The sequence below is a fragment of the Nerophis ophidion genome, linkage group LG25 (genome assembly GCF_033978795.1).
Source record: "Nerophis ophidion isolate RoL-2023_Sa linkage group LG25, RoL_Noph_v1.0, whole genome shotgun sequence".
Classification (NCBI taxonomy): domain Eukaryota; kingdom Metazoa; phylum Chordata; class Actinopteri; order Syngnathiformes; family Syngnathidae; genus Nerophis; species Nerophis ophidion.
In genome coordinates, this window is record NC_084635.1 from 39,237,559 (window position 1) to 39,262,384 (window position 24,826).

General features: G+C 35.0%; 1 protein-coding gene across 3 annotated transcripts; it reads right to left on the reverse strand.

The window, feature by feature from the left end:
- On the reverse strand, positions 1-24,349 carry pir (pirin). 3 transcript variants are annotated; one of them, XM_061887697.1, is made up of 10 exons: positions 24,202-24,349; positions 23,011-23,104; positions 22,849-22,941; positions 17,408-17,497; positions 16,035-16,241; positions 9,638-9,722; positions 8,089-8,133; positions 4,075-4,157; positions 788-854; positions 1-697 (listed from the first exon to the last, which is right to left on the reverse strand). In XM_061887697.1, the coding sequence occupies exons 2-10, from the start codon at positions 23,101-23,103 to the stop codon at positions 579-581; spliced, it is 882 nt and encodes a 293-aa protein (XP_061743681.1). In that variant the 5' UTR covers position 23,104; positions 24,202-24,349; the 3' UTR covers positions 1-578. The 3 variants fall into 3 exon arrangements, with proteins under 3 accessions (XP_061743681.1, XP_061743682.1, XP_061743680.1); XM_061887698.1 differs by having other exon boundaries at positions 17,417-17,497; positions 23,011-23,107; positions 24,202-24,346; XM_061887696.1 differs by having other exon boundaries at positions 23,011-23,107; positions 24,202-24,346.
- Positions 24,350-24,826: the final 477 nt, after the last annotated feature.

The window sequence follows — 24,826 nt, forward strand, 5'->3', positions numbered from 1 at the left end:
TTGTGGGAATGAATTGTAATCATTTAATGAGGAAACAAAATGATGTACTCTTGTTAAAATGAAACCATATTTTTTTTAAAACTTCAATATGTAAATGTTGTCCAATAAACACAGCATTTATTCTATTTTACTAAAGTGATTCCCAAAAGGTCAACATGCTAGGCTATGGGAGCGAGCAGCTACACAACAGCTAAGCACACACTAGCACACAAGCTAGACATAGATCATAATCATTGAACTATGAAACATTAGTCAATATAAACAAGTTTAAAATCTTTATAGTCACATATTACGTGCACACACAAAGTGTAAAGTGCTCAGTAACAAACGTGTCCGCATCATTCATCTTACTAGCTTGACTTCATAAATGATTGTGGTGACTCAGTGTCACACAAGAAAACCCAATAACCACTCCACTTCAACTTAAAGACAGCATAAGTTCATTCCAAACAGTTATAAATATGTTTTTCATGGTTAGCATTGTTGTCTGTTGGACTACTTTCACTTGGTCAAACCTCTTCTAACATTCACCACAAAATGATACAAGTGTGTGTGAGTCGTGATATCTCATGTGTGTGCTATGAGGAGTGTGAGATGCTAGATGTCCAGTTGAGAGCACGCTGGAAACCATTAGAGGACGTTCTGTAATCTCTGAGAGCCTGCAGGATCTCTTCCTGCGAGCTCATCACAAACGGCCCTGAAGTGCAAACACACACTTGACATTTTCCACTCGCCTCTGGAGAAGATGATGTCACCTCTGGTCTCACAAGAAGATGTCAGGACTCACCGTGCTGGACCACCGGTTCTCCTATGGGTTCTCCTGCCACCAGAACAAACCGTGACACCTCAGACCCCTGAGGAGAAAAGACAAGTCTGTAACGTGTGTGACAGCAGAGTCTGTGAACTAACTCCCTGACCTGGAGAGATGCACTCTGCAGGACTGCTTGTATCGCACATGATATCGCACACAAGTAAACGCTCTGCAGGACTGCTTGTGTCGCACATGATATCATACACAAGTAAACAAACTGCAAGACTGCTTGTGTCCCATATGATATCACAGACGAGTAAACACTCCGCAGAACTGCTTGTGTCGCACATGATATCACACACAAGTAAACAATCTGCAGGACTGCTTGTGTCGCACATGATATCACAGACGAGTAAACACTACGCAGAACTGCTTGTGTCGCACATGATATCCCACATAAGTAAACAAACTGCAAGACTGCTTGTGTCCCATATGATATCACACACAAGTAAACACTCTGCGGGACTTCTTGTGTTGCACATGATATCACACACAAGTAAACACTCTGCAGGACTGCTTGTATCGCACATGATATCACACAAAAGTAAACACGCTATATTAACGCTTGTATCGCACATGATATTACACACAAGTAAACACTGCAGGAATCATTGTATCTCACATGATATCCCACACAAGTAAACACTCTGCAGGACTGCTTGTGTCGCACATGATATCACACACAAGTAAACACGCTGCAGGACTGCTTGTGTCGCACATGATATCACACACAGGTAAACAAACTGCAAGACTGCTTGTGTCGCATATGATATCACACATAAGTAAACACTATGCAGGACTGCTTGTAACGCACATGATATCACACACAAGTAAATACTCTGCAGGTCTGCTTGTATCACACATGATATCACACACAAGTAAACACTGCAGGACTGCTTGTGTCGCACATGATATCGCACACAAGTAAATACTCTGCAGGTCTGCTTGTATCGCACATGATATCGCACACAAGTAAACACTGCAGGACTGCTTGTGTCACACATGATATCGCACACAAGTAAACACTCTGCAGGACTGCTTGTGTTGGACATGATATCGCACACAAGTAAACATTCTGCAGGACTGCTTGTATCGCACATGATATCACACACAAGTAAATACTCTGCAGGTCTGCTTGTATCACACATGATATCGCACACAAGTAAACACTGCAGGACTGCTTGTGTCGCACATGATATCGCACACAAGTAAATACTCTGCAGGTCTGCTTGTATCGCACATGATATCGCACACAAGTAAACACTGCAGGACTGCTTGTGTCACACATGATATCGCACACAAGTAAACACTCTGCAGGACTGCTTGTGTTGGACATGATATCGCACACAAGTAAACATTCTGCAGGACTGCTTGTATCGCACATGATATCACACACAAGTAAACACTCTGCAGGACTGCTTGTGTCACACATGATATCGCACACAAGTAAACACTCTGCAGGACTGCTTGTATCGCACATGATATCGCACACAAATAAAACTCTGCAGGACTGCTTGTATCGCACATGATATCGCACACAAGTAAACACTCTGCAGGACTGCTTGTAACACACATGATATCACACGCTATATTAACGCTTGTATCGCACATGATATTACACACAAGTAAACACTGCAGGAATCATTGTATCTCACATGACAGAAAACACTTGTGTCACACAGGATATCACTCACAAGCGGTAGGAAATGGATGGATGGATGGATATCTCTCACAAGTAAACACTCTGCAGGACTGCTTGTATCGCACATGATATCGCACACAAGTAAACACTGCGCAGAACTGCTTGTATCACACATGATATCACACACAAGTAAACACCGCGCAGGACTGCTTGTATCACACGTGATATCACACACAAGTGAAAACTCTGCAGGACTGCTTGTATCGCACATGATATCACACACAAGTAAACACTGCAGGACTGCTTGTGTCGCACATTATATCACACACAAGTAAACACTCTGCAGGACTGCTTGTGTCGCACATGGTATCACACACAAGTAAACAAACTGCAGGAATGCTTGGGTCCCATATGATATCGCACACAAGTAAACACGCTGCGGAACGGCTTGTGTCGGACATGACATCACACACAAGTAAACACTGCAGGACTGCTTGTGTCGCACATTATATCACACACAAGTAAACACTCTGCAGGACTGCTTGTGTCGCACATGGTATCACACACAAGTAAACAAACTGCAGGAATGCTTGGGTCCCATATGATATCGCACACAAGTAAACACGCTGCGGAACGGCTTGTGTCGGACATGACATCACACACAAGTAAACACTGCAGGACTGCTTGTGTCGCACATTATATCACACACAAGTAAACACTCTGCAGGACTGCTTGTGTCGCACATGGTATCACACACAAGTAAACAAACTGCAGGAATGCTTGGGTCCCATATGATATCGCACACAAGTAAACACGCTGCGGAACGGCTTGTGTCGGACATGACATCACACACAAGTAAATGCTCTGCAGGACTGCTTGTGTCACACATGATATCCCACACAAGTAAATACTCTGCAGGACTGCTTGTGTCGCACATGATATCACACAGAAGTAAACAAACTGCAGGACTGCTTGTGTCCCATATGATATCACGGACGAGTAAACACTCCGCAGAACTGCTTGTGTCGCACATGATATCGCACACAAGTAAACAAACTGCAAGACTGCTTGTGTCCCATATGAAATCACACACAAGTAAACACTCTGCAGGACTGCTTGTATCGCACATGATATCACACACAAGTAAATGCTCTGCAGGACTGCTTGTATCGCACATGATATCACACACAAGTAAACACTCTGCAGGACTGCTTGTATCGCACATGATATCACACACAAGTAAACACTCTGCAGGACTGCTTGTATCGCACATGATATCACACACAAGTGAACACTCTGCAGGACTGCTTGTATCGCACATGATATCACACACAAGTAAACACTCTGCAGGACTGCTTGTATCGCACATGATATCACACACAAGTAAACACTCTGCAGGACTGCTTGTATCGTACATGATATCACACACAAGTAAACACTCTGCAGGACTGCTTGTATCGTACATGATATCACACACAAGTAAACACTCTGCAGGACTGCTTGTGTCACACATGATATCACAAACAAGTAAACAAACTGCAAGACACACACACACACACACATACACACACACACAAACACACACACACAGACACACACACACACAAGTATGTATTTTCACCTTGTTGTGTGTTAAGACACAGTCTCCATCTCCAAACAAAAGTGTGTGATGAGCTCCTACTTCCTGCTGCGACTCAACTGGGCCTGGAAAGAAACCAATCATCTAACTACAGTACACAGAGTGAAGTGGGCGTGTCCAAGTCTCTGAACCAATCATCTAACGACAGTACACAGAGTGAAGTGGGCGTGTCCAAGTCTCTGAACCAATCATCTAACTACAATACACAGGGTGAAGTGGGCGTGTCCAAGTCTCTGAACCAATCATCTAACTACAGTACACAGAGTGAAGTGGGCGTGTCCAAGTCTCTGAACCAATCATCTAACGACAGTACACAGAGTGAAGTGGGCGTGTCCAAGTCTCTGAACCAATCATCTAACTACAATACACAGGGTGAAGTGGGCGTGTCCAAGTCTCTGAACCAATCATCTAACTACAGTACACAGAGTGAAGTGGGCGTGTCCAAGTCTCTGAACCAATCATCTAACGACAGTACACAGAGTGAAGTGGGCGTGTCCAAGTCTCTGAACCAATCATCTAACTACAATACACAGGGTGAAGTGGGCGTGTCCAAGTCTCTGAACCAATCATCTAACTACAGTACACAGAGTGAAGTGGGCGTGTCCAACTCTCTGAACCAATCATCTAACTACAGTACACAGAGTGAAGTGGGCGTGTCCAAGTCTCTGAACCAATCATCTAACTACAGTACACAGAGTGAAGTGGGCGTGTCCAAGTCTCTGAACCAATCATCTAACTACAGTACACAGAGTGAAGTGGGCGTGTCCAAGTCTCTGAACCAATCATCTAACTACAGTACACAGAGTGAAGTGGGCGTGTCCAACTCTCTGAACCAATCATCTAACGACAGTACACAGAGTGAAGTGGGCGTGTCCAAGTCTCTGAACCAATCATCTAACTACAGTACACAGAGTGAAGTGGGCGTGTCCAACTCTCTGAACCAATCATCTAACTACAGTACACAGAGTGAAGTGGGCGTGTCCAACTCTCTGAACCAATCATCCAACTACAGTACACAGAGTGAAGTGGGCGTGTCCAACTCTCTGAACCAATCATCTAACTACAGTACACAGAGTGAAGTGGGCGTGTCCAAATCTCTCAACCAATCATCTTACTACAGTACACAGAGTGAAGTGGGCGTGTCCAAGTCTCTGAAGTGAAATGTGTTTTGTCATCAGAAGACGTGAGAGCAACTTTACTTGCTTTGTTGGTCACTAAAAGAACATTTTGTGCGAGGAGATGACCTCCTTTTGGGAACTAAGAAGCAGATTTGCTGCAGAAGTTTTGTGTGTAAGAAGTATTTCCTCTCACTGAGCAGGAAGCTGTTCTTTGCTTCCAGCTGCAACAACACTGCAGCATGTTTTTAGTCAATGTCAACAATCTGTGGGAGTCCAGTCTTTACAGGAAGTGAAGGGAGGGAAATAAAACCATGTTTACTTTGTCTTTCAGTCTCTGATAACTGAAACTTTTCAATTTAAGCTTCAAAGTTTCCGTGTTTTTTTTTCAACTTGCAGCTTTGTCACGTACAAAATAAGAACCTGGACCTCAAAGCCACGCAGCCTGAAGAGTAAAGTTTGTTTCTTGTTGTTTTATTATTAGCTATTAGTCCAAGATTTGATCAATCAATGAGATATTCAACTTGTGACAAACACATGAAGAGAGAAGGGGAGTGTTATTGCGGTTGGAACTAATTTTTCATTGCCAATGTTGATCCAGAGTCACAGTAGGAGGACTGTAAAATGACATTGTGAGGTTTTGTTTTTTTTACAAAACTGGCAGCTCAGTAGCCAGAATTAAAAAAAAATAATAAAAAAAACAAATACATTTAAGAAAATAATTACTCAAATTAAATTGTTTGTATCATAAAATGTTGTCCACTGAGCTGATGTTTTAATAGTGTAAAATCTCTCATTGTTGTTTTTACAGTGCAGAACTGTAAACTTTATTTTACTGTAAAATTCACATGTCAGTTTTTTACTGAAAAATGGACAGACTTTTTTATCGCATAAAAACGCCTCAGAAGTCAAGTTAACTTTCAGTTTCGATACGTTATTAAAGTACACACTATTTTATACTTTGGACAAACTAACAGTACACACTATTTTGTACTTTCTACACACTAATAGTACACACTATTTTACACTTGAACACACTATTTTGTACTTTGTACACACTAATAGTACACACTATTTAATACTTTGTACACACTAATAGTACACACTATTTTATACTTTGTACACACTAATAGTACACACTATTTTATACTTTGTACACACTAATAGTACACACAATTTTATACTTTGTACACACTAATAGTGCACACTATTTTATACTTCGTACACACTAATAGTACACACAATTTTATACTTTGTACACACTAATAGTACACACTATTTAATACTTTGTACACACTAATAGTACACACTATTTTATACTTTGTACACACTAATAGTACACACAATTTTATACTTTGTACACACTAATAGTGCACACTATTTTTAAACCAGTACACACTAATAGCACACACTATTTTATACTTTGTACACACTAATAGTACACACTATATTATACTTCAACACACTTTTTTGTACTTTGTATACACTAATAGTACACAATATTTTATAGTTGAACACACTATTTTGTTATTTGTACACACTAGTAGTACACACTATTTTTATACCAGTACACACTAACAGTACACACTACTTTATACTTGAACACACTATTTTGTACTTTGTACACATTAATAGTACACACTATATTATACTCCAACACACTATTTTGTACTTTGTACACACTAATAGTGCACCCTATTTTATACTTTGTCCACACTATAAGTACACACTATTTAATACTTTGTACACACTAATTGTACACACTATTCTAAGCCAGTACACACTAATAATACACACTATTTTATACTTTGTACACAATAATAGTACACACAATTTTCCTTGCCCTTATGTGGGCCTACCGAGGATGTCGTGGTGGTTTGTGCAGCCCTTTGAGACACTAGTGATTTAGGGCTATATAAGTAAACATTGATTGATTGATTGATACACACTAATAGTACACACTATATTATACTTAACACACTATTTTGTACTTTGTACACACTAATAGTACACAATATTTTATACTTGAACACCGTATTTTATACTTTTTACACACTAATAGTACATACTGATTTATACTTTGTACACACTAATAGTACACACAATTTTATACTTTGTACACACTAATAGTACACACTATTTTATACTTTGTACACACTAATAGTACATACTATTTTACACTTGTACACACTAATAGTACACACTATATTATACTTAACACACTATTTTGTACTTTGTACACACTAATAGTACACAATATTTTATACTTGAACACCGTATTTTATACTTTTTACACACTAATAGTACATACTGATTTATACTTTGTACACACTAATAGTACACACAATTTTATACTTTGTACACACTAATAGTACACACTATTTTATACTTTGTACACACTAATAGTACACACTATTTTACACTTGTACACACTAATAGCACACACTATTTTACACTTGTACACACTAATAGTACACACTATTTTATATTTTGAACACACACTAGATGTGAAAAAATCATCACCTACTTCACCCTTGCTCCTGATGGGTGCTAGTTAGCGCCTTGCATGGCAGCTCCCTCCATCAGTGTGTGAATGTGTGTGTGAATGTGGAAATAGTGTCAAAAGCGCTCTGAGTACCTCAAAGGTAGAAAAGTTCTATACAAGTACAACCCATTTATCATTTATTTACCACATACATCACAGGAAAATCCTTATGAACATTATAATTTCATATTGTAGTGCAATAATAACAGGAAAATACTTATAAAGATTATACTTCATAAATCCATATTGTACTTCAATAATGACAGGAAAATACTTATGAAGATGATACTTCATAAGTGCAATAAATCCATGTTGTCTGTGAAAGTGGGAACTCACCGACATGAAGTGATCCTGATAAAGTGTAAATGAAGGCGGTCCATCCTGCAACACACACACAATTAGTCAATATTTATATCCAACAGGAAGTTATGATTATTGTCCTGCATACAACATCAATAAATATCTACATTTGTCACATGATAATCTGCTGGGTCACATCAACACTACTAGAAGCTAACTAGCTGGTGAAAGTTAACTATCTGCAGGCAGGTGCAGGTCTATGCTTCTAGTAGTAAGTACACATGTCTACTTACTACTTATGTACCTCAAAGTATTTACTGTAGTCACTGCTCCCAACAAGTAGAAGTAGTACGTAAGGCAGAGGTGTCCAAAGTGCGGACCGGGGGCCATTTGTGGCCCGCAGCTATTTGTTTACCGGCCCGCCACACTTTTTGGAAATGCTATTGCAAAAAAAAAAAAAAAAAGTGAAATTAGGTTAAATCTAACTGGAAAAAGTTGGTCTTTTTTTTTTTTGCGATTGTGCCAAATAAAATAAATCTATCCAACACTAATAATGAATTATTGACCTATTCAAGGCTCCAATTATTTCCAATATTTCACTTTAAAATGTTTAATGTGGAAAATATTGCATATATTGTGTGGTTGCCATACAAAACATTCTTTTCTTTGACAAAAGAGCATAAAAAACCAACAAAATAAAAGTTCAAACGCAAAATCGACAGATATATCTGAAGTTGATCTTGTAACTTAAGTTAAAAAAAAACTAATAAAAATGTTTCACTTTATGAGTGAGACACCTTTTGAACACCAAATATATTTAATAAGATTTTATTTATCTTTTCACTGAGATTATTCAAAAAGATTAATGAATTAAAATCAATGGTGTCCTGCATTATTGATATTTTTAAGGCTGTAATTACTTCACATCAAACATTGCTCTCTGAATGTTTTGGGCAGTGGGGGAAATACTGAAGCATATTTCAGTTTTATTATTATAAAACAACAAAGTTGTCTTTGACAAAAAATGCATAATATCAACCCGAAGTTTATATATTGTAGAGATTTACTGTAAGCGTTAAATAATTAAAAAACAAATAATAATTTGACTTGTTTTTAACATTTAAGTGACTTAGACCCTTTATGGCCCCCGGGAGTCCTAAAGGTAAAAAAAAATAATCCATATATTTTGTTATGGTTTGAAAATGAAAAATATAAAAATGGCTCCTGTATGCCTTAATATTTCTGTGTGCGGCCCTCAGTGGAAAAAGTTTGGACACCCCTGATGGAAGGAGTATTAAATACTGGGTAGAAATACTAAGTACACATGTGGTCCTGTGTACTCACTACTTTTACTGGGTATCATTAGTAAGTACATGTGTTCTTGTGTACTTTCTACTACTACTGGGTAGAATTAGGAGCCTGTTGATTAGATTGAGTACAACTATCTGCAGGCAGGTGCAGGTGTATGCTTCTAGAAGTAAGTACATGTGTTTCCTGTGTACTTACTACTTACTTACTTCCACTGTGCAGCTTAGCCATAGTTTTTATTTCCAGGTGTTTAAGAATGGAGCCTCTGCTCACTCACCTGCAGGGACTGGCTGCTGGTGCTGGGCTCCTGCCTGCAGCACAAAGTCCAGGTACATGGTCGGGGTCCGGGTGAAGACCGGAGACTATAAAGCAACGACAAAAATCAATACACAAATAATGTCAACACACACACACACGCACACACATCATTGTATGTGTTACCCTGTTTAGGAGCAGCCTTTCTAGATATATGCAGAAGTGTATTTACAACATGAATAATATATACATACTATGCAAATATGAAAAAGCTTTTTGTGAAAAATGAGTTGGAATTTTACAAGAAAAAATTAGAGTGTTGGCAGTATTATCACAAAAGTCCTCATTTAACTCAACGCAAGACAAAATTTTACAGAAAAATGTGAACATTTGTGCAATATTATGATAAAAATTGGAATTTTACTCAACAACAGCCACAATTTTACAAGAAAAACTTAAAATTTAGGGAATTTTATGAAGAATCGTCATTTTACGCGACAAAAGTCACAATTTTATAAGAAAATGGCAATATTATAAGAATAATGGGAATTTTACTTGGAAAAATGATGACAAAAGTCATAATTTTACCCAAAAAATGTCACTATTTTACAAGGACAACAAAAAAATCTGCAATATTGTGATAGAAGTCAGAATTTTAGATGACAAATGTCCCCATTTTTCATTAAAAACTATTAATTTTACATCCAAAATAATTTTGTATTTAATTTTTAGTTTGTAATGGTTTTTTAATCTTCATTATTTACTTCAGGTTACAACAGTATGTCTTTATAAACATTTTTTTTGTTTGTTTTATTAATTTTGGCCCAAGGGGGTGAATTTTAATTTCTTACACACACACTTGTTATTTCATATGTTGACCAGAGAGGTAGCCCTACAAATTTCTTACACACACTTGTTATTTCATATGTTGACCAGAGGGGGAGCACTTCATACTTTTACACACACTTGTTATTTCATATGTTTACAGTCATTTTTTGTGTGACCACACTAATGTTGATATATTTCATCACCAGGGGTGCAGAATGAGACATTCTTTATGAGATGCAATTGTTCTCCATATTGGGATCATGATTTATGTCATCACTTGTTCACACCTCCTCATGTGGAAGATACTTTTCCTTCTTCATGTCTCAGGAAGGATAGAAATACAGGAACACACACACACACACACACACACACACACACACTGTTTAGAAGCAGCCTTTCTAGATATATGCAGAAGTGTATTTACAACATGAATAATATATACATACTATGCAAATTTGAAAAAGCTTGTTGTGAAAAATGAGTTGGAATTTTACAAGAAAAACTTAGAATGTTGGCAGTATTATAACAAAAGTCCTCATTTACCTCAACGCCAGTAAACATTTTACTTGAAAAAGTGAACATTTGTGCAATATTATGATGAAAGTTGGAATTTTACTCAACAACAGCCACAATTTTACAAGAAAAACTTAAAATTTAGGGAATTTTAATAAGAGTCGTCATTTTACGTGACAAAAGTCACAATTTTATAAGAAAATGGCAATATTATAATAATAATGGGAATTTTACTTGGAAAAATGATGACAAAAGTCATAATTTTACTCAAAAAATGTCACTATTTTACAAGGACAACAAAAAAAATCTGCAATATTGTGATAAAAGTCAGAATTTTATATGACAAATGTCCCCATTTTTCGTTAAAAACTAATAATTTTACATCCAAAATAATTTTGTATTTAATTTTTAGTTTGTAATGGTTTTTTAATCTTCATTATTTACTTCAGGTTACTACAGTATGTCTTTATAAACATTTTTTTTGTTTGTTTTATCAATTTTGGCCCAAGGGGGTGAATTTTAATTTCTTACACACACACTTGTTATTTCATATGTTGACCAGAGAGGTAGCCTGACAAATTTCTTACACACACTTGTTATTTCATATGTTGACCAGAGGGGGAGCACTTCAAACTTTTACACACACTTGTTATTTCATATGTTTACAGTCATTTTTTGTGTGACCACACTAATGTTGATATATTTCATCACCAGGGGTGCAGAATGAGACATTCTTTATGAGATGCAATTGTTCTCCATATTGGGATCATGATTTATGTCATCACTTGTTCACACCTCCTCATGTGGAAGATACTTTTCCTTCTTCATGTCTCAGGAAGGATAGAAATACAGGAACACACACACACACACACACACACACACACACACACACACACACACACACACACACACATTATTGTATGTGTTACCCTGTTTAGGAGCAGCCTTTCTAGATATATGCAGAAGTGTATTTACAACATGAATAATATATACATACTATGCAAATTAGAAAAAGTTTGTTGTGAAAAATGAGTTGGAATTTTACAAGAAAAACCTAGAATGTTGGCAGTATTATAACAAAAGTCCTCATTTTACTCAACGCCAGTAAAAATTTTACAGGAAAAAGTGAACATTTGTGCAATATTATGATGAAAGTTGGAATTTTACTCAACAATAGCCACAATTTTACAAGAAAAACTTAAAATGTTGGGAATTTCATGAAGAATCATCATTTTACGCGACAAAAGTCACAATTTTATAAGAAAATGGCAATATTATAATAATAATGGGAATTTTACTTGGAAAAATGATGACAAAAGTCATAATTTTACTAAAAAAATGTCACTATTTTACAAGGACAACAAAAAAAATCTGCAATATTGTGATAAAACTCAGAATTTTATATGACAAATGTCCCCATTTTTCATTAAAAACTAATAATTTTACATCCAAAATAATTTGTATTTAATTTTTAGTTAGTAATTGTTTTTTTAATCTTCATTATTTACTTCAGGTTACTACAGTATGTCTTTATATACATATTTATTTATTATAATAATAATGGGAATTTTACTTGGAAAAATTATGACAAAAGTCATAATTTTACTCAAAAAATGTGAAGTGAAGTGAATTATATTTATATAGTGCTTTTCTCAAGTGACTCAAAGCGCTTTACATAGTGACACCCAATATCTAAGTTACATTTAAACCAGTGTGGGTGGCACTGGGAGCAGGTGGGTAAAGTGTCTTGCCCAAGGACACAACGGCAGTGACTAGGATAGCGGAAGCGGGAATCGAACCTGCAACCCTCTAGTTGCCGACACGGCCGCTCTAAATGTCACTATTTTACAAGGACAACAAAAAAATCTGCAATATTGTGATAAAAGTCAGAATTTTAGATGACAAATGTCCCCATTTTTCATTAAAAACTATTAATTTTACATCCAAAATAATTTTGTATTTAATTTTTAGTTTGTAATGGTTTTTTAATCTTCATTATTTACTTCAGGTTACAACAGTATGTCTTTATAAACATTTTTTTTGTTTGTTTTATTAATTTTGGCCCAAGGGGGTGAATTTTAATTTCTTACACACACACTTGTTATTTCATATGTTGACCAGAGAGGTAGCCCTACAAATTTCTTACACACACTTGTTATTTCATATGTTGACCAGAGGGGGAGCACTTCATACTTTTACACACACTTGTTATTTCATATGTTTACAGTCATTTTTTTTGTGACCACACTAATGTTGATATATTTCATCACCAGGGGTGCAGAATAAGACATTCTTTATGAGATGCAATTGTTCTCCATATTGGGATCATGATTTATGTCATCACTTGTTCACACCTCCTCATGTGGAAGATACTTTTCCTTCTTCATGTCTCAGGAAGGATAGAAATACAGGAACACACACACACACACACACACACACACACACACACACACACACATTATTGTATGTGTTACCCTGTTTAGGAGCAGCCTTTCTAGATATATGCAGAAGTGTATTTACAACATGAATAATATATACATACTATGCAAATTAGAAAAAGTTTGTTGTGAAAAATGAGTTGGAATTTTACAAGAAAAACCTAGAATGTTGGCAGTATTATAACAAAAGTCCTCATTTTACTCAACGCCAGTAAAAATTTTACAGGAAAAAGTGAACATTTGTGCAATATTATGATGAAAGTTGGAATTTTACTCAACAATAGCCACAATTTTACAAGAAAAACTTAAAATGTTGGGAATTTCATGAAGAATCATCATTTTACGCGACAAAAGTCACAATTTTATAAGAAAATGGCAATATTATAATAATAATGGGAATTTTACTTGGAAAAATGATGACAAAAGTCATAATTTTACTCAAAAAATGTCACTATTTTACAAGGACAACAAAAAAAATCTGCAATATTGTGATAAAACTCAGAATTTTATATGACAAATGTCCCCATTTTTCATTAAAAACTAATAATTTTACATCCAAAATAATTTGTATTTAATTTTTAGTTAGTAATTGTTTTTTTAATCTTCATTATTTACTTCAGGTTACTACAGTATGTCTTTATATACATATTTATTTATTATAATAATAATGGGAATTTTACTTGGAAAAATTATGACAAAAGTCATAATTTTACTCAAAAAATGTGAAGTGAAGTGAATTATATTTATATAGTGCTTTTCTCAAGTGACTCAAAGCGCTTTACATAGTGACACCCAATATCTAAGTTACATTTAAACCAGTGTGGGTGGCACTGGGAGCAGGTGGGTAAAGTGTCTTGCCCAAGGACACAACGGCAGTGACTAGGATAGCGGAAGCGGGAATCGAACCTGCAACCCTCTAGTTGCCGACACGGCCGCTCTAAATGTCACTATTTTACAAGGACAACAAAAAAATCTGCAATATTGTGATAAAAGTCAGAATTTTAGATGACAAATGTCCCCATTTTTCATTAAAAACTATTAATTTTACATCCAAAATAATTTTGTATTTAATTTTTAGTTTGTAATGGTTTTTTAATCTTCATTATTTACTTCAGGTTACAACAGTATGTCTTTATAAACATTTTTTTTGTTTGTTTTATTAATTTTGGCCCAAGGGGGTGAATTTTAATTTCTTACACACACACTTGTTATTTCATATGTTGACCAGAGAGGTAGCCCTACAAATTTCTTACACACACTTGTTATTTCATATGTTGACCAGAGGGGGAGCACTTCATACTTTTACACACACTTGTTATTTCATATGTTTACAGTCATTTTTTTTGTGACCACACTAATGTTGATATATTTCATCACCAGGGGTGCAGAATAAGACATTCTTTATGAGATGCAATTGTTCTCCATATTGGGGTCATGATTTATGTCATCACATGTTCACACCTCCTCATGTGGAAGATACTTTTCCTTCTTCATGTCTCAGGAAGGATAGAAATACAGGAACACACACACACACACACACACACACACACACACACACACTGTTTAGAAGCAGCCTTTCTAGATATATGCAGAAGTGTATTTACAACATGAATAATATATACATACTATGCAAATTAGAAAAAGCTTGTTGTGAAAAATGAGTTGGAATTTTACAAGAAAAACTTAGAGTGTTGGTAGTATTATAACAAAAGTCCTCATTTAACTCAACGCAAGACAAAATTTTACAGAAAAAAGTGAACATTTGTGCAATATTATGATAAAAATTGGAATTTTACTCAACAACAGCCACAATTTTACAAGAAAAACTTAAAATTTTGGGAATTTCATGAAGAATCATCATTTTACGTGACAAAAGTCACAATTTTATAAGAAAATGGCAATATTATAATAATAATGGGAATTTTACTTGGAAAAATGATGACAGAAGTCATAATTTTACTCAAAAAAGTTCACTATTTTACAAGGACAACAAAAAAAATCTGCAATATTGTGATAAAAGTCAGAATTTTATATGACAAATGTCCCCATTTTTCGTTAAAAACTAATAATTTTATATCCAAAATAATTTGTATTTAATTTTTTGTTAGTAATTGTTTTTTAATCTTCATTATTTACTCCAGGTTACCACAGTATGTCTTTATATACATATTTATTTTTTTGTTTTATTAATTTTGGCCAAAGGGGGTGAATTTCCATTTCTTACACACACACACTTGTTATTTCATATGTTGACCAGAGGGGGAGCACTTCAAACTTTTACACACACTTGTTATTTCATATGTTGACCAGAGAGGTAGCCCTACAAATTTCTTACACACACTTGTTATTTCATATGTTGACCAGAGGGGGAGCACTTCAAACTTTTACACACACTTGTTATTTCATATGTTTACAGTCTTTTTTTTTGTGACCACACTAATGTTGATATATTTCATCACCAGGGGTGCAGAATGAGACATTCTTTATGAGATGCAATTGTTCTCCATATTGGGATCATGATTTATGTCATCACATGTTCACACCTCCTCATGTGGAAGATACTTTTCCTTCTTCATGTCTCAGGAAGGATAGAAACACACACACACACACACACACACACACACACACACATACACACACCTTAACTCCAAGGGCTTCCCCAGAGATGACGGCCACAGTGACTCCTCCCTGGGAGGCTTTGGGGATGCTGGAGGCCAGCAGCTCCTGGTAGGCAGGTTCCACCATCTTGTCTCGCTTGGACAAGTTGACCCACAGCTGCAAACCCGCCAAAGTCTCCTCAGAGGCGCACATTTCTGCATGGACCACTCCCCGCCCCGCAGTCATCCACTGTGGACAAACACGGACACGGAGAAGAAGAACATCAATGCATGATACTCCATACCCCGACAGTTTGGTCACGTGTTTGTCTTCACTTCCTGTTTACTTCCTGTCCTGCGCTCTTATTTTTCAGTTCCACTTCCTGTTACTTCTCTTTGCAGCAAGCGTTAATAATACTAATGAAATAAAAAAGGTACTAAACTGCCTTTTTCGCTGCTGGAAACATGAGTGAGTCAACACCCACACAGAGCACTTACAAGCAGAAACAGCGAGGAGACGGAAGATGGAGAACGGACTTATTTTGGCTTCAAAACTAACCATGAAGCTATAAACACTGAAACGCCGCTTTACTTTAAAATACACCCAGCTTGCGGCTAACGTCCCACCACAGTGTTTTAGCGACTTCGAAATCACTAATCCGGGCCTCCGCGGCAACACATAAAGTAAGTTTCCCTACAAGTATCGTTATCACTGCAGGACGAGGAATCGATCAAAATGCTTGACTCCAAACCATAGGAGGATACAATAGCTGAATGCTAACAGCAAGCTAGCACACCTCAATGTAAAACAAGTCATGAGATCTTCTGTTCAAATCATTCAAATAATGACTTATTTTTTTAAGTCTCCTAATACATTTTGGCTTACTTCATGACACAATTCTCATTCATTGCAAAAAAGAAACATGTTTTTACAAGATGTGTTCAAATAATGACTCTTTTTTTTTAAGTATTTTACAAGTATCGAAATACATGTTGGTTTATTTCATGACTTATTTCATGACAACATTCTTATTAATTGCAAAAAAGAAACATATTTTTACAAGATAATTCAAATAATGACATTTTTGAAGTACTTTACAAGTATCAAAATACATTTTGGTACAGGCACCAGTACCAAAATAATTGTATCCAGACAGCACCTTTACTTTGAAAGCCAGCACACCCGTTCTTCTTTACCGATTAAGTCTATTTAGTTCACTCGCTATCTAAAGATAGTTTCTCCTATGTTTGGTGACTGCTTGTAGTCTGTGTCGGCGATTGAACAGTTCACCCTGTGCTTCTTGTGCACTCCCAGCTGCACTCTTTTTTGTTCTCCTCTATTAAATAGTCTCATCTGCACGCTGCTTCGTGTCTTCGCTCTGCCAGATTATCGTCGGAATCAAAACGTTTGCTCACTTTCCGTACTTGCAGATCTCCTGCCTGGAGTCTCCCTGAGTGTCCACAGAAGTCCTCGTGGGCCAGGACCCCCTCCAACACGTAGGTCACCTGCGGGTGTGAGGGTCAAAATGATGTACAACAAACACTTCCTCATGTTTCACATAATGTAAGGTTGTCATGACAACACAGAGATTGTGTGATCACACTGCAACACAACAACAAATGACTATCTCAGCGATCAAGACGTGTACACACAACTTTGCACATACATTTAAAAGAGCACCAGACTGGAAAAGGGAACTGCACTTTTTTGGGGGAATTAAGCTTATCATTCATAATCATTATGCATTCTAAATTGTAAAATACGGCAAGTAAGAAGTGGCTAACAATGGAGCTAATAGGAGTACACTATTACACCCAAAAAAACACCGAAAATACTCCATTTACATGCGGTGACCTGAATATTAACAAGTATTAGTCGTATTGTTATTATAAGCGCTAACACAGAGGAACTACTTTTACTGCTAACTAGCTTATTCTGCTTCATTGACATATTGAGCTGCTGCATGGCCTCTGAGAAGGTGAAAGTTAATTATAGATGATAAATCCTGTCTCTCACCTGGATAGTAGAAGGTTGTGGACATAAACCCACAAGTTGGTCCACTTTCACATCCAACTTAGACCCGCAGATGACCAGAAAGACACGAAAATACTTTTATTTTTAAACGTTTTACGAGGATTATGATGAATTGTTTGTGTGAAGGGGAAGATATAAACATTCCAGTGAGAGCAGACATTGTACAGTAAGTGATTGTTTTATTCTAATTTGTATATCTTGTTTAGCACTTAGCAATGCTGCTACATGATGCTTGGTGTTTGACTAAAGCTGCGTATGTTCAGCAAACAGTTCCTAAAACTTGTTGATCATCCTCCTTATATTCAGGCTCAAAAATAGAAGTTTCTGGATCATCATTTGTCCCGAAGTAGTCTTTGTCTCTCATCAAGTCTGCCATGATTAGTAGTCTTGTTGTTGTTGAAGAGAAATTGAATGTTGTAATGTGCCTCTGTGCTTAAAATGATCAAAATATGGAAATATTACATGTTATTATGAATGTTACTAGATACTACATATATATGACATGTTATTATGAATGTTACTAAATTACATATTTATTACATGTTATTATGAATGTTACTATACACTAAATATGAATGTTATTAAATGACATATGTATGATATGTTAATATGAATGTTACTAAATGGCATATATATTACATGTTATTATGAATATTACTAGATACTACATAAATATTACATGTTTTTATGAATGTTACAACATGACATATATATTACATGTTATTATGAATGTTACTACATGACATATATATTACATGTTATTATGAATGTTACTAGATACTACATATATATGACATGTTATTATGAATGTTACTAAATGGCATATATATTACATGTTATTATGAATATTACTAGATACTACATAAATATTACATGTTTTTATGAATGTTACAACATGACATATATATATTACACGTTATTATGAATGTTACTACATGACATATATATTACATGTTATTATGAATGTTACTATACACTAAATATGAATGTTATTAAATGACATATGTATGATATGTTAATATGAATGTTACTAAATGGCATATATATTATATGTTATTATGAATATTACTAGATACTACATAAATATTACATGTTATTATGAATGTTACTACATGACATATATATTACATGTTATTATGAATGTTACTACATGACATATATATTACATGTTATTATGCATGTTACTAGATACTACATATATATGACATGTTATTATGAATGTTACTACATGACATATATATTACATGTTATTATGAATGTTACTAGATACTACATATGTATGACATGTTATTATGAATGTTACTAAATTACATATATGTTACATGTTATTATGAATGTTACCATACACTAAATATCAATCATCAATCAATCAATGTTTACTTACATAGCCCTAAATCACTAGTGTCTCAAAGGGCTGCACAAACCACCACGACATCCTCGGTAGGCCCACATAAGGGCAAGGAAAAATATGAATGTTATTAAATGACATATGTATGATATGTTAATATGAATGTTACTATATGGCATATATATGACATGTTATTATGAATGTTACTAAATTACATATATATTACATGTTATTATGAATGTTACTACATGACATATATATGACATGTTATTATGAATGTTACTAAATTACATATATATTACATGTTATTATGAATGTTACTATACACTAAATATGAATGTTATTAAATGACATATGTATGATATGTTAATATGAATGTTACTAAATGGCATATATATTACATGTTATTATGAATATTACTAGATACTACATAAATATTGCATGTTTTTTATGAATGTTACAACATGACATATATATTACATGTTATTATGAATGTTACTACATGACATATATATTACATGTTATTATGCATGTTACTAGATACTACATATATATGACATGTTATTATGAATGTTACTAGATACTACATAAATATGACATGTTTTTATGAATGTTACAACATGACATATATATTACATGTTATTGTGAATGTTACTACATGACATATATATTGCATGTTATTATGAATGTTACTAGGTACTACATATAAATTACCTTATTATGAATGTTACTACATGACATATATATTACATGTTATTATGAATGACAAATATATCACATGTTATTATGAATGTTACTACATTACACATATATTACATGTTCTTATGAATGTCACTAGATACTAAATATATACCTACAGTGTGGAGGTTTTTTAGAACGCTTTACAGGCAGCCTATTGACGCCAATGTTAGCTGACTTTTGCTAGTGTTTATTTATGCTTTAGAATGCATAAAAAGGAAAGAGATAAGTGTTCTTGTCTTCCATAAGGACTGATGGCCATTAAAAGAAGTTCCTGGCTGGTGTTGCAGTTGTGATCCCCGCCTCAGTCGTACAGTAAGTGATTGTTTTGTGCAGCACATAGTGGTCAAGTTGGCCGTCAGTTCAGAGTCAGGACAGGAATATAAGAGGGAGGAAAGCTGGGCTCCCGACTGCGAGCCGCCTGTGATCTGTCTGCACAGCTGCATGTCCGCTCAAGTCATCTGAGTGAGAGCAAACACAGCTGCAGCAATGCATGCTGGGAGCGCACCGGGAGAGGACATCTGCCAAGTCAAGTTGTCTGGTCGGCTGATGAAGATGTTTTAGAGTTGTGTTGAAAGACACCCATCATGTTTATGACAACAATGTGTGTCACTTCAATGAAATAAAGGAACAAAGCTCCTTCCCCCCGCCATGACTTTAACGTAGTGCACAACGCTGCCATCCTTCCAGGTAACCAGCATGCTACTTTTCAGGTGGTTGCACTTCAACAAGACAACTTCAGGAATAATTCTCGTTCTTTTCTTGACATTTTCTTTTTCATTATTGTTAAAAATAACTTTTTTCTTAAAACATGATTTCATTACCTTTTCGACTTTCTTCACTCTCAACTTTTCCACTACACAGGGGCCCGGGGACCACTTAAATATTAACGCAGAATGAGTCATTTACAGTATACCATCTTGTCAAATTATACTAAGGATTGTTCTTCATTTAACAGATACACCTTAAGGCTTAGGTCAGGCTGATTAGGAAAATAAGTACGAACCAAACATACTGCAAAAGAATGGACTCATAAATAACTGACGAAAAATACATTTATGGTGTGCTAAAATATGTTTTTTAATTTAACTGTCGATAAAAATAAAATGATAATGACTATACAGCTTCATCACTTTAATAATATGTTTTGCGCTTGAGAATTGTCTCTTTAGCTTCAGACTTCTTTTGTTTGTTTGTTATTGCCATGACTGCCACAAGTGGTGGGAAAGTGTATTACAACTAAGTATTACAGAATTATTTTTTTAATTAATAGCATATATGTATATATATATATATATATATATATATATATATATATATATATATATATATACATATATATATAATTAATAGCATATATATATATATATATATATATGTATATATATATATATATATATATATATATATATATATATATATATATGGGCTTCACGGTGGGAGAGGGGTTAGTGCGTCTGCCTCACAATACTAAGTTCCTGCAATCCTGGGTTCAAATCCAGGCTCGGGATCTTTGTGTGTGGAGTTTGCATGTCCTCCCCGTGAATGCGTGGGTTCCCTCCGGGTACTCCGGCTTCCTCCCACCTCCAAAGACATGCACCTGGGGATAGGTTGATTGGCAACACTAAATTGGCCCTAGTGTGTGAATGTGAGTTTGAATGTTGTCTGTCTATCTGTGTTGGCCCTGCGATGAGGTGGCGACTTGTCCAGGGTGTACCCCGCCTTCCGCCCGATTGTAGCTGAGATAGGCGCCAGCGCCCCCCGCGACCCCAAAAGGGAATAAGTGGTAGAAATGGATGGATGGATATTGCCATGACTGCCACAAGTGGTGGGAAAGTGTATTACAACTAAGTATTACAGAATTAGTTTTTTAATTAATAGCATATATGTATGTATATATATATATATATATATATATGCACACATAAATATACATATATATGTATATACATATATACACATATATATACAAATATATACATATATATAGACATATATATACACACACATATTCACACATATCTATATATATGATATATATATGCACACATATATACACACACATATATATACATATATACACATATATATACATATATACACACACACATATTATATATATACACACACATATACGTATACATATATACACATATATATACATATATACACATATATATATACACACATATACATATATATACATATATATATACATAGGAATACATATACACACACATATATATGTATGTATACATAAATACATACACACATATATATGTATATACATATGTAAACATATACATACATATTCATATATATACACACACAATGTATATATATACATATATACACTTAAATACACACATCTATATATATACACATTTTTCACACACATATATACATATATATACAGACATATATATATACACACACATATATTTTTATATATACATATATATATATATACACATACACATATATATACATATATATGCTATTGCATTTAAGAAACACTTTTTTTCCTATGTATTTATTTTTCTATTTGTTCTCTTCATTTTTTTAAATTGTATTATTATGTTGTATTTTATTCTAGTGTTTTAATAAATTCTGCTCGTTGGTCGCCACTTGAAGTGATTCAAGAGGGAGCCAATTGTGCTCAATAAAAAGTTTCCGCCAGTTGAAAAGGTTTGAAGTGAAGTCCAAGCTTAAAATGTTGGGAAGTAAAGTTCCCACCGTTTCAAAGCCTCGGTGAGGGTGGTCTGGGAAACCTGCTGGCTTGTTCACGCGGAACTCGTCCAACATCAGAAATGGATCCAGGTTTTGCAGCTGAGAAAAATAAGTGAATTATAGAATGGAAATAGAATCAAAAAGAATAAAAAGTCCCAAGTCCCCCACCTCCTTCCGACCGATGCTTCTGCGGACACGGGCGCCCACACCTTCAGATTGTTCCACGCTCACCACCGCTTTCTCCACCTTTCTCACCTTCATGCTGCTGAAAAATATTGCTCTTCAAACTTCAATGTGGAGTTTACAAGTATAACTACAAATAAAAGTACACTCCGAATAAAACCGCTTTTAAAACACTGACTTCTGCCAGAACTATTCGAAACTTCATTACCCATAATGCAACGCGAGCGACAGCTACTTCCTTTTCGAAGGATAGCTTTTTATGCGTCATAAGTCATAACTTAGCTTCACTTGTACCAGAACAACACATTTATTTGAAATAACAGAACCACTAAAGGAAAATATATTGAAAATAAATCATAATTATGTAACCTATTTTTATGGTTTGCCTCTTTGTTATGGTTAGTTCCTGTTATACAGTATATGCCTTGAGCTCTTATTTTGAAGGGAGATAGAACGGAAATGATGTCATCTTAGAGTGGAGCGGAAGTTTTTGAAAGGAACGAAAATAAAGTGGTCCTCGTGTGAAAAAATTTTTTTTTTGTGAATAAATATACTTTATTCACTAATAAAAATTGTTTTCATACGAGGACCACTTTATTTTTTTTTTCACACGAGGACCACTTTATTTTCGTTCCTTTCAAAAACTTCCGCTCCACTCCAAGAGGACATCATTTCCGTTCTATCTCCCTTCAAAATAAGAGCTCAAGGCATATACTGTATAACAGGAACTAACCATAACAAAGAGGCAAACCATAAAAATAGGTTACATAATTATGATTTATTTTCAATATATTCTCCTTTAGTGGTTCTGTTATTTCAAATAAAGAGGCAAAGAGGCAAACCATAAAAATAGGTTACAATAATAATAGTTATTGCTGAGTATTAGCAATTAACCACCTGATCTGTCGCCAGTTGCTGACGTCATCGCTGTGCCGCACGTAAACATCTCCTGTCTGTTTCCACGCATTAATCAATCCATCAATCCATTTGGAAGGTTTTTGCTACCAATATTAAACATTTAGCAACAATTTAGCAGCACCGCTTCCCCTCTAAAGGCAAATATTTATTTGTCATCACGAGCGATTTAAGACCACGTCCAGGATGGAACTAGCGGCCACATTTGAAGTCATACGAAAAAATATATATATATACAAAATAAAGTATTGTTTTTCATACCTTTAGGTTTAAAATGGGTGATCCGGGCGATTGTTTTGTGATGTTTTCAACTTGTACTTGTTGTTGTTGTTGTTAGTGGTGCGTCTGCGCACAATGCGGAAGTTCCTCAGGGGGCGTGGCTACCTGCCTCATCTGAATATACAGGAAGTCCACCAGAAAGTCACGTGTTGACAACATATATTATATAATACATTATACAAAAAAAAAACCTTATTATGCACATAATTTACTGTACACACTTTATTCAATACATTTGATTTATTTTACATGCTTGATCTAATCCATCCATCCATTTCTACGGCTTGTCCCTTTTGGGGTCGCAGTGGCTGCTAAAGTATATTTGATAAAGTGTGTAACATAAATAAAGTATATTTAATAAATTGTGTGGATTATAAAATGTATATTTAATAAAGTGTGAAGCATAAATAAAGTATATTTAATAAAGTGTGTGAATTAAATAAAATATACTTTAATAAATATAATTTGTTTGATTCACACTTTTTTAAATATACTTTATTTACTAAAGTATATTTAATAAAGTGTGTAAAACAAATTATATTTAATAAAGTGTGTGAATTAAATAAATTATATATAACAAAGTATGTAAAATAAATAAAGTATATTT